This window comes from Galeopterus variegatus, unplaced genomic scaffold (genome assembly GCF_000696425.1).
Source record: "Galeopterus variegatus unplaced genomic scaffold, G_variegatus-3.0.2 Scaffold1009, whole genome shotgun sequence".
NCBI classification, from domain to species: Eukaryota; Metazoa; Chordata; class Mammalia; order Dermoptera; family Cynocephalidae; genus Galeopterus; species Galeopterus variegatus.
The window spans coordinates 281759-297482 of record NW_007727120.1 but is presented as its reverse complement, the minus strand read 5'-3'; the positions used below and the strand labels follow the sequence as shown (position 1 = coordinate 297482).

At 38.5% G+C, this 15724-nt stretch overlaps 1 protein-coding gene across 2 annotated transcripts in view; it reads left to right on the top strand.

Moving 5' to 3' along the window:
- The first annotated feature begins 5739 nt into the window (after positions 1–5739).
- CLRN1 (clarin 1) overlaps positions 5740–15724 on the top strand; it is a 40262-nt gene continuing 30277 nt past the window's right edge. The window contains exons 1-2 of one of the 2 annotated variants that reach the window (XM_008574175.1): positions 5782–6034; positions 14990–15014. In XM_008574175.1, the coding sequence (XP_008572397.1) occupies positions 5782–6034; positions 14990–15014 (278 nt within the window). Of the gene's footprint in view, positions 6035–14989; positions 15015–15724 lie in introns of both variants that reach the window. The other variant, XM_008574174.1, reaches the window with a different exon arrangement.

Here is a 15724-nt window from a genome sequence, read left to right as displayed (position 1 = left end):
ACAGACTCTGGCAATGCCTAAGAGATGGTAGCTGTGTGAGAAGTTCACCAATTCTCCAAGATTATGCCCCAAAGTTCCTTTCAGTGTGCATAATGTAGAGACTCATTAATGCTAACATTGGCATGAAATAAATCTTTCCTTATTAATTTCTTCTAAGCTGTCATACTTAAAAGTGGATCAAGAGAACAGAAGCTAGCATGAGCATGTGCTTTTGGCCAACTGGGAAAGTTCTATTTGCAGATGTCTGTGTTCTTCAAACACCCAGGATGTATAACTTATAATGGGGCTATTCTGTCCTTGTTACTCCCGGCCAAACCCAATTCAGCCCAACCCAACCTGTAGTGCTTGTCATCTCTTCAAGGACAGAGGCTTTGCTTAGAATAGCAGTTAAACCTCAGAATTAGACCTGAACTTGAATCCCCAGCTCCATTACTCTCTTCAGCAGTTGCTTAATCTCTCTGACCTCAGTTTCCTTATAAATAAAATAGGGATATCATTATTACCATCATCATCTTCATTGCTTTGTTTCATAATTGTGAGAATCAAATAAGATAATTTAGGTAAAATACTTTGCACAGTGCCAGACATACTAAATTCTTACCGTAAGTTAACTTTGTAGGTCAGAGTTCAGCACAGTAACATGGCATAAAATAGGCATTCAGTAAACACCTAATCTGACACACATACACACACACACACACACACACACACACACACACACACAACTCTAAATGGATCAACAACGTAATATAAGAGCAAATACTATAAAACTCTTAGAGAAAAACACATGGGTAAATCTTCATGACCTTGAATTTGGCAATGGATTCTTAATTATGACACCAAAAGGAGAAGCAAAAAAGAAAAAATAAGTAAACTGGACTTCATCATAATTAAAAACTTCTGTGCAACAAAGGAGATTATCAAGAAAGCAACAGGACAATCTGCAGAATGGAAGGAATCTCACTGGAAATGCAGAATTTAAAAGCTGTCACTGAATTCTGAACTTTGGTTTTCAGGTCTTGACAATGTGACCAAACCAACCTTGCTATTAAATCTTGCTCATGACTTTGTTTTTATCTCCCTAATGGATTACCTCTGTTGCAATCCTTGCTTTTCTCTTCCTTCCTTTCTTCCTTCCTTTCTTTCCTCTCTTTTCCCTTTTCACTTTATTTTATGCATTTAAAAAAATTTTTATTTTCAACGTTTGTACATATTTGTGGAGTACAGTGTGTTGTTTCAATATTTGCATATAATGTACATTGATTCACTTAGAATAGATAGCATAGCTTTGTGCTGTTAATCCACAACTTCCTTTCCTATACCACCTTCTAGTAACTATTATTTTACACTCTACTTCTATGAAAACCACTTTTTTTTTCCACTTCCCCATGAATGAGATCATACAGTATTTGTCTTTCTGTGCCTGGCTTACTTCACTTAACATTATGGTCTACAGTTCCACCCATGTTGCTGCAAATGACAGGATTTTATTTTATTTTTATAACTGAAAGTATCCCATTGTGTATATATACCACAATTTTTTTTTCCATTTACCCACTGATGGGCATTTAGGTTGATTCTATCTCTTGGCTATTGCGAATAGTGTTGCAATGAACATAGAAGTGCAAGTGTCTCTGAGATATTGATTTCATTTCCTTATATAACTAGTAGTGGGATTGCTGGGTCATAAAGGTAGTTCAGTTTTTAGATCTCTAAGAAAATGCCATACTGTTTTCCACAATAGTTGTACAAATTTACATTCCCACCAACAATGTAGGAGAGTTTCCTTTATCTGCATCCTCACCAGCATTTGTTATTTTCTGTCTTTTTGGTACTAGCCATTTTAACTGTAGTAAGACGATATCTCCTTATGGTTTAAATTTACATTTCCCAGATGATTAATGATGTTGAGCATTTGTTCATGTACCTGTTAGCTATTTGTATGTCTTCTTTTGAGAAATATCTCTTCATATCCTTTGCTCATTTTTTAATTGGGTTAATTGTGTTTTTTGATGTTGAGTTGTTTGAGTTCCTTATATATTCTGGATATTAGCCCCTCGTCTGATGTGTAGTTTTTAAACACTTTCTCCCATTCTGTAGGTTGTGATTGTGTCCTTTGCTGTGTAGAAGCTTTTTAGCTTGATGTAGTCCATTTCTCTATTTTTGCTTCAGTTGCCTGTACCTTTGTAGTCTTGTTCAAAAAAGTGCTGCCTACTTTCATTTCACCTATGTTTTCTTCTAGTAGTTTTATATTTTGGGGTCTTAAATTTAGGTCTTTGATCCTTTTTGAGTTAATTTCTGTGTATGGTGAGACACAGAGGTCTTGCTTCAATCTTATGCATATGGATATCCAGTTTTACCAGCACCATTTATTGAAAAAGCTGTCCTTTACTCAGTGTGTATTTTTGGCACTTTTATCAAAAATCAGTTGGCTGTAGATGTATGTTCCATTGGTCAATTTGTCTGTTTTTATGCCAGTACCATGCTGTTTTGGTTACTACAGCTTTAGAGTATATTTTGAAGTCAGGTACTGTGATGACTCCAACTTTGCTCTTTTTGTTCAAGATTGCTTTTGCTATATGGGGTCTTTTATGATTCCATACAAATTTGAAGATAGTTCTATTTCTGTGAAAAATGTCATTGGTATTTTGAGAGGGATTGGATTAAATGTGTAGATTTCTTTGTGTAAATATGGACATTTTGATAATATTAATTTTTCCAATCCATGAACAGGGAATATCTTTTATTTGTGTCCTCTTCAATTTCTTTCAGCACTATTTTATAGTTTTCATTGTAAAGATCTTTCACCTTCCTGGTTAAATTAACTCCTATGTATTTCATTTCTTTTGGTAGCTATTGTGGATGGGATTACTTTCTTGATTTCTTTTTCATATATTTTGTTATTGGTGGATAGAAACACTTGATTTTTGTGTATTGATTTTGTATCCTGCCATTTTACTGAATTCATTTATTAAATGAATTTTTGGTGGAATCTTTAGGGTTTTCCATGTATATGATCATGTCATCTGTCAATGGGGTAGTTTGACTTCCTCCTTTCCAATTTGGATGCCCTTTATTGTTTGCACTTGCCTTATTGCACTGGCTAGAATTTCCAGTACTAGGTTGGATAAGAGTGGAGAAAGTAGGCATCTTTCTCTTGTTCCAGGTCTTAGAGGAAAAGGCTCCAATTTTTATCCTTTCAGTATATTAGCTATGGGTTTGCCATAATGGTCTTAATTGTGTTGAGGTATATTCCTTCTATACCTACTTTGTTGAGTGTTTTTATCATGAAGAAGTGTTGGATTTTATCAAATGCTTTTTCTATGTCTATTGGAATGATTTTTAACCCCTTCATTCTGCTGATGTGATGTATTACATTTATTGGTTTGCATATATTGAACCATCCTTGTATCCCCAGGATAAATCCCATTTGATTATGGTGAATGATCTTTTTAATTTGTTGTTGGGTTCAGTTCACTTGTATTTTGTTGAGAATTTTTGTATCTATGTTTATTAGAAATATTGGTCTGTAGTTTTTTGTGTGTCTTTTTCTGGTTTTGGTATGAGGATAATGCTGGACTTGTAGAATAAGTTTGTAAGCATTTCCTCCTCTTCAATTTTTTAGAAAAGTATGAAGAGAATTAGTATTAGTTCTTTAAATGTTTGGTAGAATTTGGCAGTGAAGCCATCTGGTCCTGAGGTTTTCTTTGTTCAGCGTCTTTTTATTATTGTTTCAATTTCATCACTTTTTGTCTAATCCTTCATGATTCATCCCCAGTATGTTGTATGTATCCAGGAATTTATCCATTTCTTCTAGGTTTTCCAGTTTGTTAGTGTACAGTTGTTTGTAGTAGTTCTAATGATGCTTTGTATTTCTGTGGCATCAGTTGTAATGTCTCCTTTTTCATTTCTGATTTTATCTGAGTCTTCTCTTTTTTCTTTGTTAGGTTTATTGATTTTACCTTTTTGAAAAACCTACTTTGTTTTACCTATCTTTTGTACTGTTTTTAAATATCAAACTCATTTATTTCTGCTCTGATATTTGTTATTGCCCTCCTTCTACTAATTTTGGATTTGGTTTGTTCTTGTTTTTCTAGCTCTTTGAGGTGTAACATTAGGTTGTTTATGTGAACTCTACTTTTTTTGAGGTAGGCATTTATTGCTATAAACTTTCCTCTTGGGAGTGCTTTTGCTCTATCCTGTAGGTTCTGGTATGTTATATTTTCATTTGTCTCCAGGAATTTTTAAATTTCTTTTTTGACCCACTCATTGTTTAGGAGTATGTTTAATTTCCACGTATTTGTACAGTTTCCAATGTCCCTTCTGTTATTGATTTCTACTTTTATTTTGTTATGGTCAGATGAGATAGCTGGTATGATTTTAACTTTTTAAATTTGTCAAGACTTGTTTTGTGACCTAACATACGGTCTATTCTAGAGAATGTTCCATGTGCTGCCAAGAAAAATGTGTATTCTGCAGCTGTTGGATGAAATGTTCTATAAATGTCTGTTAGGTCTAATTGGCCTAGAGTAGAGATTAACTCTTCTATTTCTTGGTTAAATTTCTGTCTGGATGATCTGTCTTTTGCTGAAAGAGGGGTACTAAAGTCCCCACCTATTACTGTGTTGTAATCTATTTCTGCCATTAGGTCTAGTAGTATTTACTTCATGTATCTGGGTGCTCCAGAGTTGTTGGGTGCATATATACTTAGAATTATTATATCTTTTTGAATTGATTTATTATTTTATAATGACCTTCTTCATCTTTTTAAAAAATTTCCTTGGCTTGAAGTCTATTTTATTCAATACAAGTATAGCTACTCCTGCTCTTTTTTGATTTCCGTATGCATGAAATATCTGTCCAGGATCCTTGCTTTTCTATGGCAAATTCTTAGAACCCTCTGTTTGACCACAATCCCCCTTTCTGCAACAAAAGCTTGTTTCATTACAGATTCCGGTACTCTGTGGACCCAGAACCACAGTCCCTTGATATGATCCTGAAGCAGCCAAATGCTTTAAAGGGAAATATTTAGGAACCTAGATATTTGCACCTGTATCTCCATATTTTTGTGTGCCAAGAAGAATTTGAATCAAATTCTCTATTCATACATCAGTTCTAAACTATGGATCTTGGAGAAATGTTGTTATTAGGACAAATCCCAGTGGTTGGTATAGGGAATTCATATTTATGCAGGACCAAATTCAGTTCAATATTTTTATCCTGCTACAATTAAATTTTTTAAGTGTCAATTAATTACCATGTTCTTCAGATCTCTGCCAAAATTCCTCTTCTCCCCTCCACCAAAAATAAAAACAAATAAAAATACATCAATAAATAAACTTAAGTTGCTGCAAATTTACCGGAGAATTCAAGCCTGTTTCTGGAAGTTTCAACTCACCCAATCAGACAAAAGCTGAGGAAGGGAGGCATTTATCAAGTTACACAGACTCCATCTGTTATCTTAGACCTTTGTTACCAAGTGACACAAGAGCAGATACTCAAAGGCAGTTTGAAAGAGTTTTATTTTACAGATTCTTAGTCCAAAGATTTCAATTAGAGAGAAGCAGCAGCAGAAGAGAAAATTCAAGTGTGAGTAATGAAGAAACCTTCATCTATTGACATTTAACCTGGCAAGAACCATCATCAATGATGAAGTTGCCCTTTCGGCTGGGATCTGTCCATTCAGCTTCTACAATAAATGCACTCAAAGGGGCAGTCCCTTCTCCTTGTTCACAAAGGTCTTGTTTTTGAGCCTTGCCTTCAAAAAAGCTGTGTCTCATCATGCCAAACCAACAGAAGAAAATCATTTTTTGCACAGCTGGGGTGTTAAGCTTCGTGTGTGCCCTTGGAGTTGTGACAGCCCTTGGGACACCGCTGTGGATCAAAGCCACCATCCTCTGCAAAACAGGGGCTCTGCTCGTCAATGCTTCAGGACAGGAGCTGGACAAGTTCATCGGCGAGCTGCAGTACGGGCTTTTCCACGGACAGGGCGTGAGGCAGTGCGGGTTAGGAGCAAGGCCCTTTCAGTTCTCATGTAAGTAACAATTGTATTTGAATTATTTAATACTTTAGGCACACTCTTCCTAGGGTTGCAAGGAATTATTTTTAAGAGTCTTGCCCTGTCTATTGCAGGACTTTTTAGACAGGTATGAATTATTTGAAATACCTAGGACTAAGGGAAATTTCTGTTTTTGTTTTTATTTTATTATTTTATTTTTGCTATTTTTACTATAACATATAGTTATTTAGTTACATAATTAAACTTTTTGAAAATATAAGCAATTAAGATTCTTAAGTATTAATATTCATGTAAGAAATTACAGGGTCTTTTTAAGAATGGGAACTTGAGGACACAGAGCTGTAAGAAATTATCTTCATGCCTTTTGTTCTTTAAAAAAGAACCAGTGTCATTGGCCCCTTAACTAAGGCCTGCTTTTCCACCTTGCTCACAACTTTGTTTTCTGTCTCCCCCTATTATTCCTGCTAGGACCTTTGCTGCTGATAAATATTCTGTTTTCACTTTTAACCAATTTGGAATCACTTGGCTATAGAAATTTAAAATGATTTGCTGTGCCAGCTGGAAAAGAAACAGATGCCTATTTAGTATAGAAAATGTGCAACTGATTGACCTTCTAATCATGTAGAGAACATGAGACAGATTTTTCTGTCGTGATTTTTGTGAAATGGAAGTGTTATCCACAGTATTTATAACCTGTTTACGTTAAGAGAATTTTTTAAAAAATCACCATGTGAATAGGCAACTCATTAAATGAAAATTAATAAGAAGTCATTTGTTATATCTCTCACAACACACATTCAGAAGTTATTACTGTTTCAAAAGGACTGGTTTGGAACAATCGTATGAAGACACAGTCAGTAAATTACTGAATAAATCACTCTTCAGGAAAGGTGGTTACCAATTGAAGCACTTAAAGTGAATTATTATTTTGCCTGGATTTTTCTCTAGTATAGGTAGAAGGCTAAATTAATTGAATTTATTATTGACATATGCACTAATATGTCTAATTAAATTTCGGTGCTGGCCTATTTATATTTCTGCAACATTCTTTATATCTTCTTAGCAGTCATTGGGCACCAACCTTCAACTCACATAGGTTGCTAAGTGATATGAATTTTCATAAGGCTCCAGAAGATTCCCAAGAATTAGTCTTCAGCTTTTCAAGAAATTATCATCAATTAGATTGATGAAGTGGATACCAGCCCTTTTTGCTGGATGGCTTTAGTTCATTAAACTAATGGGACTGTTTGAGTTGCTTAGCTTTCCTTGGGGGGGTAGGGGAACAAAGCAAGATGACATGTGATTTGCAACTGTATTAAAAAACAAAAAAGGAAAAATGCGAGTGAAATAGTTTAACCATGACTCACCAGCAGTAAAGCTTCTCATAAATGAGCTGTTTGAGTTGCTTAGCTTTCCTTGGGGGGGTAGGGGAACAAAGCAAGATGACATGTGATTTGCAACTGTATTAAAAAACAAAAACGGAAAAATGCGAGTGAAATAGTTTAACCATGACTCACCAGCAGTAAAGCTTCTCATAAATGAATTTAGACAAAAGCAGGGAGCGTACAGTGCATTTCTGGAGCCTTTGTGTTTTCTGCAGTGAAATGGAGATGAACTTTATGCATGCCACAGGACAAGTTTCAGAACAAGGATGTTTTCTGAACACCTGCTACACGTGGAGCACTTTACACTCGTGTCTCATTTCATCCTCACACGGCCACGTTCTTCTATGGCACAGTGAATGATTTTCGTGGCTGTGTCTTCCTATGCTGCTTCTGCCCAGGATGAAGTTGTCCTCATCGGGCGCCCCTCCCTTTGCTTTCCGCGAGGACTTGCAGAGCTGGTAGGGTTTAAACAATGCCCTTGCCTGTCTCACGGAATTGCATTAGTTCCCGCGATACCCCGTACCCTTTCCCAGTCTTGTGAAGAAAATCTTACATTTGCTTGTTTACTCTGTAGTGACAACACTCTCTGTATACTATAGACTACACATGTTAAGTACATTCTATATACTGTACTGTATATACATGCTAAAATCTCATTCATTTTGGTAAGACCCAGTGAAGTATTCTTATAGTGCAACTTTATTCTGCCTTGGCATAAAAGTATCTCTTTTATGGATACATAAAATGGAACATGAGAGAGGGTTGAGAAAACTGTAGAATAAACAGACCCAAGGGACTGACCCAATAGCATAATGTTCATTTAAATAAACACCCCTCTCAATGTTAAAACTTCCTAATCATTGTACCTTCAGGACTCATTAGACCCTCAGTTTCCACTCCCACTGCTATAAAGCTTGTGGTTCACATCTCCCCATTCAAAATGCCATCACCCTGTCAATGATGTTTCATCAACGTATCCTTGAAGGAGGCAAGTCCTTTGATATTCTTCTTGATAGAAAAATGTGAACCCTGTTAACATAAACTTATAAGAGGCTTAACCCTGTCTTCTCAATAATGGCTTCCTTGGAGCAAAATCCCAGGGCCTCCAGAGAAGCACATGATTCTTTTCTGTTTCTTCCAGAACCCAATTTATGTTTAGAGCACACCTCATTTCCCTTTCTTGTTATCCCTTTAGAAAGTCTGTAAGCAAACAGTTGGATTTGCAGAAACTTTTCACTGTAAGAGGAATGGAAAAGGTAACTTATCAAAGTATCCATCACTCTGGAGCCAGTTTTCTTCGCATTGTCATGTTATCAGTTAATATGAATTTGTATTTCAATTCTCTTGCATTGCTAAACCCTATCTTGCTTACCAAAACTTTTCATTTAGATCAGCATTGGCCAACAGAAATATAATGCAAGCCATAAATGCAAACCACATATGTAATTTAAAATGTTCTAGTAAACATATTAGGAAAAAAAAAAGTAAAAAGAAACAAGTGAAATTCATTTTAATGATACTTTCTCTTTAACCCAAGATATCTAGAATACTATTTTGACACATAATCAATATAAAAATTGAGATATTTTACATTCTTTTTTTTCTTGGTGCTAAGTCTTTGAAATCTAGTGTGTATTTTACCTTTACAGCATACCAAATTCAGACTAGCCACACTTAGCTGCTCATTTTAATGGCTACTGTATTGAACAGTACAGATTTAGATGGAGATTCAGTCTGAATAAATTGGCTGTTGACATTGTCCATATTCTAAACACATTTTTGCATGGTTCTGCTGTACAAGTCTACGTGTGTAATTTTTATGTGCAATGTTTGTGTCACTTTTAAAACCCAGATATGTAGTATAACATGAGAATGAAGAATGGACCACAAAAATAGTTTGGCAATGTAGTCATGCTTGTTTCTATTAAATGTTCTCTACTGACCACTCTATCTCTTTTAATTACAACAAGAATCTGCACTGCCAGCATGCAGTTATGCTGGGAAAACTTCTGCCTCGTTTACTCTGGCTGATTCTCATCCATTTACGGGTCAGTGGTTCATTTTCTAGAGGTCACCAGCATTAATACCTCGGGCACAATTTCATTCATTATAATGAAGAAATGTTTTCCTTTCAAGGCAACACAACTGGTGGGCTTAATTTTTCCTGATATGCCACCTATAAAATTTTAATGATGATGTTTAAATGTAGCCATCAAGACAAAAATTGCCAGTTTTGAGCTCAGAGTGTGTGGGTGGGTTTCTGTTTTGGTGGTTTGAAACGCTGCAGAACATCATCAAAATATAATATCCAAGAATCATATGGTATCAATCATTCCTAGATATACTGATCTATTCATTGCCAAGACGGTTCAGTGAGCTGGTAAAAACATATGGAATTATTTTTTTTAAATGTGAAAAATAAAATTTAACCAATCATGAATTACAGCTTGCAACTTTTCATGCTTTGAAACGCATTTTAATTTGGACCTTATGATTGAAAATTTGTAGTAAGCTTAACAGAGGTTTAGCTTGCTTCATATTTTAGAAAAGCAGTTTCTTTACTAAATGAGGCATATGACCCAGATTAAAGAGATATTGAAACTACTTCTGCGAGCAAACAAGTGGCTTCTTGAACATATTTGGGATAGAACAGTTGGCACTCAGGGTCTCTGTGATCATCACTGAGAACTGGCACTCTCTTTCTCCATGGTCTCCTGCTGACCTGCCCTGCCCCGGGTGATCCTGGTCTCCATGCTGCATACCCTACCTCTCTCCTACCACCCTGCGCACGGCAGAGAGACAGAGGTCTCTGACGTACATCCTTCTGGTAACACTGCCTGTCTCTCCTCCCCACTTGTGTGGAAGCAGCGTGGCGGGGGGCTGGTGTGTATGGAAGAAGCCTATGGAGTTCACCTGGGAAAACCACCTGGTGTGGGGAAGGTGGCAGAGCCACCTGCATTGTTTCCCCTAGCAAGCAGAGGCCCTCCTGCCTTTTAGCTTAGGGGCCCAATTGTCTAGTCTCACTCCCCTATTAAAACAGTCCAGCAAATAGAGGTTTTGTTTACCACCCATTAAAAAAAAGTTTGATTAATGGAACAGAAGACAGTTTGTGTGACATACCAGTGTGAAGGAAAAACCTTCAACCTCTCTCAGCAAAATAATTGTTTTCCCCTCTGTCCTTCCCAGACCTTGACTTTGCTCCAGTACTTCAAAACTCCTGTAAGTATTTGAGAATGTGTATTTCTCTTCAAGGAAATCTTAATCTTCAAGAAGGCAGGGGCTGTGTATGATTTACCCCAGTATGCCTTCAAATCAGGGCCCAGGACAGTGCCTGGCACAAAAAGGTACCTAATACATGCTTGGTAAACTGATGCCATTGGGATTAAGCAACCTGGACTCAAGGCGGGTCTTTGCCACTCATGAGAGATTAGAACTTGAGCAAACCCCATCACTTCCTTGATTTTCACTTCCTTCATCTGTAAACAGCCATTGGGATTAAGCAACCTGGACTCAAGGCGGGTCTTTGCCACTCATGAGATTAGAACTTGAGCAAACCCCATCACTTCCTTGATTTTCACTTCCTTCATCTGTAAACAGGTAATTTCTAACCTCTTACAGTTCAAATACTCTATTCTCTGTTGTACTGGTAGGGATTAGGGTTCACAAACACCTTCAAGCCTGGTGTACAGACTGAGTCACCAGATCCTCACACGCAGGTTCATGCTAGGCACTGGGTCACCAGACCCCTCACACACAGGTCCACACTAGGTAATTGGGAAAGATCCCGGGAGCCATTGGCAGATGATGCAAGCTCAGGCCTCAGCTTCCTTGGTGGTGGTGGTGGTGGTGGTGGTGGCGGTGGCGGTGGCGGTGGCGGTGGCGGTGGTGGCAGTGGCGGTGGGGAAAATACTTTTGAGAAAAGGAACTTCTGGTTCTCCCTGCCTGGTCCAGGAAAATAATCTTCATTTTTCCTTCTCCTAATAACTACCCTCCGATATCTTTATCAAAAAAAAAATCCACAGAATCAGCATTGTTCAAGAATGATGATTCTGCATGTGAGCGCATGTGCATGCAGGGATCTACGCACACGCACACATCTTCCTTCCCTTCAAATCACCCCATGCCCCACTGACCCGAGCACACTTGGGAGACAAAGAGAGGCTGACAGCTGCTTCTGAAGCTCTGCATGGCAGGTCCTAATTGGGACCTCAAGAATTTAACTCTTATGTATAAACTACCTAGATGCTGCCAAAATTGTTCTAACAATTTTCTGCTCTGCTTTCTCTCAATTTCTGAGGGTGATTCATCTTCCCCAAGAACTTTTAGACATCTCAGAAGAAATAAATACTTCTTACAGCTGCCCACTTATTGGGTGCTAGCATTCTGCATATATTATCTCCAGTCCTTATGGGGGGGGGGGGTTGTGATGCTATTCCTCTTGGACAAATATGGACATTGGAAACACAGTGAGGGCACAAAAATTCCCCAAAGTCACACAGCTAGTAGGTGGCCAACCTGGGATTCTAATTCAGGTGTATATGGTAGATCATGCTCTTTCCTCTGCTGCATTTACCTCCTTAGAATATGCAAGAAGGATACAAAGAGATCAAGAAAATGTAAAAATAGCCTTCAGTTTTACCATCTATTTTAAAAATGATGTTGATACCTCATAAGAGCTTGTTCTTGTGTATCCAAATGATAGTGTTTGGTCTTAAGACTTAAATTCATTCATTACCTCTTTATTTCACATTTCAGTGGTCCTGATGTCTAAACTCCAAATTGTGATCTTTGGAAGGTAAAATAGTTAAGTCAAGCCTGTTTAATAATCTAGGTTGAGCAGGTCACATGCTTACAGCTAATCTTTGGGCTATATGATTATAATACCTTGATGTTAATAGTTTAGGTTTAAGGCAGAGACATCTGATCACAAATGTGGTTAGCTGACTTAGGATCACTGCCAAATAAAATCTTCATGGTATGATCTTCTAAGTTAGTTACGTTGACTACAGCAATGATTTCACCACAACAGTTAACAAAATGGCAGACTCTTTCCTGAGGTGACATGAACAGTTTCGAAACAGAGTCAGGAACCAAAAGAAAAGCAGGTACATATGTCAAGCTATAGCTAGGGCTCGCAAACCCCTCACATGCAGGTCCACAAGCTAGGTAATAGGAAATGGTCCTGGGAGATGTGGGTAAAGAATTAATAGGCTTTATTCAGAGCTAGGAGCAGCCACCCTAGTGGCCTCCCGAGAAGCGCAGCATATCAGAGCTGTTAGTCCTCTGCACTTAGGTCCATAACCCAGGACACCTGGGTGCCCATACACAATTGTTAGATAGTAACCAAGGAACACCTGGGCACACGTAGATTTTTTTTTCTTTTTTTTTTTTTTTTTAAAGATGACCGGTAAGGGGATCTTAACCCTTGACTTGGTGTTGTCAGCACCACGCTCAGCCAGTGAACGAACCGGCCATCCCTATGTGGGATCCGAACCCGGGGCCTTGGTGTTATCAGCACCGCACTCTACTGAGTGAGCCATGGGCCGGCCCTTTTTTTTTTTTATAGTAAATGCTCAGCAAGATTCTGAACATCTAAGGGGCTCTGACCATTTTCCTATATTTTCCCTACAACATAGCATTTGATTCATTTCAAAAACTAGTATTTTATTAAGAGCCACTGGGATAGAATTAGAGTACTGATTACAATCAAATATTAGATTTTCATATTAGAGGTTTCATAAAGTTATAGGCATCTAAAACAGAAACAAAACTCATATTCTTTAAACTGACAAACTTGCCTCTCATCTAATCATGCAGCTAAACCTAGACTGGTTGTGATATGATACACTCATCACAGGTATGATAGAATCGACTAATAGCAAACTTTGTACCTGGCAGACTAATTCATGCCGGCTTTGTATATTCTGCTCCCTCTCAGCACGTTGTAACTGTGGCAAAGCCATTCTCAGGAGTTATGACCTCAACATAATCATACCCCTGTGGATCAGGAGCAGTTAAATGGGTTCTGTTATCAGAGACACATATGTGCCAAAGCAGGTGTCGTCCCCAAGCCACCATGGGTGATTAAGACTCACTGATGGGGCTTCCTCCGAATAGGCTCAAGTCAAGTGGATACACTTCAGCTGAGAGAAATTCAGGTGAGGGACTGAGAAAATTATATTTTAAGCGGCTCTATCATAGCACCAGGTCTCCACCCTTCAAGTGCTGGGTCATGGATTTCATTCTGCCTGACCACATAGCTATAGGAAGCCTGGCTCAATACCTGGGTGTGAGATTATGGGTAATATTAAAGGAGATGAATGCACTGAGCATATGTCAGGGAATGTCTTTTACTGGATTTTCATAATGACTGGCTGCAGATGGGCTGAGGGGAAAGTCTTGATCTGACTTTCATTTCTGTAAGAAGAAAGAATCTTTCCTCTCATTCTCTTTCAAGAAAATGAATAGCTGAGCACTACTGGGCCAAATACTTTTTTTTAAAAATACCCTTTTATGTGAAGGACAAGTTGAGCAAAAAAGAAAAACAGAACCTCTGAAGCTACCTTTAAGGCTTTAATCTAGGAAGAAATTGCCACCTCGCTGCTGACGTCATTGTCAGAGGCTGCCTTCGTTCTGAGAGCTTCACAGATGGCGGTATCTGCACCTTACATCTGGCCAGATGAAGGCAAAAAGTGTTGATGAGACCGAAACTATTAGATCTGTGGTTCATAACCCTGGCTGCACTTTAGAATCACCTGGGGAGTCTTTAAAACTACCGATGCCAAGGCTGCATCCTACCCTAGACCAATCACATCAGGGTCTCTGGGGGTGGGGCCTGAGCATCGGAGTGGTTTAAACGCTCCCCAGGTGATTCTAATGTTCAGCGGAGCCTGAAAATTACTGAGGTGGACGGTGACTAAGACAGGTGGAATCAGGTGAAGCCAAGAGTTAGAAGTCCTCACTGCTGGGGACACCCACCAGAGGGAGGGCAGGAATGAGAAGCAGCACTGAGCCTTGCTTCCACACAGGAGGTTTTCTAGTAAAACTCAAGTTGGGATCCTTGGCTTCCATTCCTCAGCAGCATATTCCATGATGGGTCTTATGCTTTATCTATACCCACCTAGCCACAGAGGGAATGAGTGATCTGATTAATGAGTCTGCAGTAAGAAACTGAGCATACATGACTCTCAGCCCCAGAGGCTTCCCCTCTTTCCAAATCTGCCCACCAGTTACAGGTGTCTGATCACCAGCTGGTGGGTTAAAGGAGTCAGCTCTGCCCCAACAGGGGGGACTTCAGATGTTCAGCCCTACCTGTGACTGGGTGGGTGAAGCTGCCTAATTCGGGGAACTTGGTGGAACATCTGAGCCATGTTCTCTAATCACTTTATGAGAAATAAAGATAACATTTTGGCCTCCTTCTGTCCGTCTCCTGTGAAAGGGCTCTGCACCTTCTAAAGAGACTCTCTAGGATCCTCTTTAGCGATGTGTTGTCAGTTCAAAGATCATTTTAGACAAGCCATTACAGAGAATGTTCAAGAAACTGCAGAATAGAAACAAATGAGAATGGGGACAATATATTAGAAAGTGAGGACAATGTGTGACAGGTATAAGTAATTAGCTACAAATCCAAAATTCCAGGATTACTTATAGCAATAGTCACCCACCTGGTCAAGAAAAAAGAAAAAAACAAGTAACAGTCTAAGCTACTAGAAAGTTTTCCTGAATTCCATGTAAACCAGGATTTATGGAAGGCTCTTTGGTTCCAACGCACAGATACGTACTCTGAAGCCCTATGGCCCATGTAATGGTCACCCACCCCTAACGAATGATTCTGAGACTTGAAAATCAAGACACTGTCATTACACTGAGTTCTTACATTCCCTCATTCTTCTTGGTGGAAATACAACCCTCCTTCTGTTCTCATGTTAAAAGTATTTAGGCAATTATTTAAAATTTACAAAGAACTTCCACATAAAAGATCTCATTTGTATTTCCTGTAAGCTCTGTGACTTATTCACATTTACAGATAAGGGAACCAAGATATTCAGAGACCCACATGCATAATAAATGGCAAAAACCAGATCAATCCCCAACTTTCCTAACTCTAAAAGCGATGCTCTGTCCACACTTCCATGTGGCCTCCGTTTGTACACATCTCTTTGTCTCCCTACCAATTCCTCCACTCTTTCTGTTTTGGTGGTAAGTTATGTTCCGATCGATGCTCTGTCCACACTTCCATGTGGCCTCCGTTTGTACACGTCTCTTTGTCTCCCTACCAATTCCTCCACTCTTTCTGTTTTGGTGGTAAGTTATGTTCCGA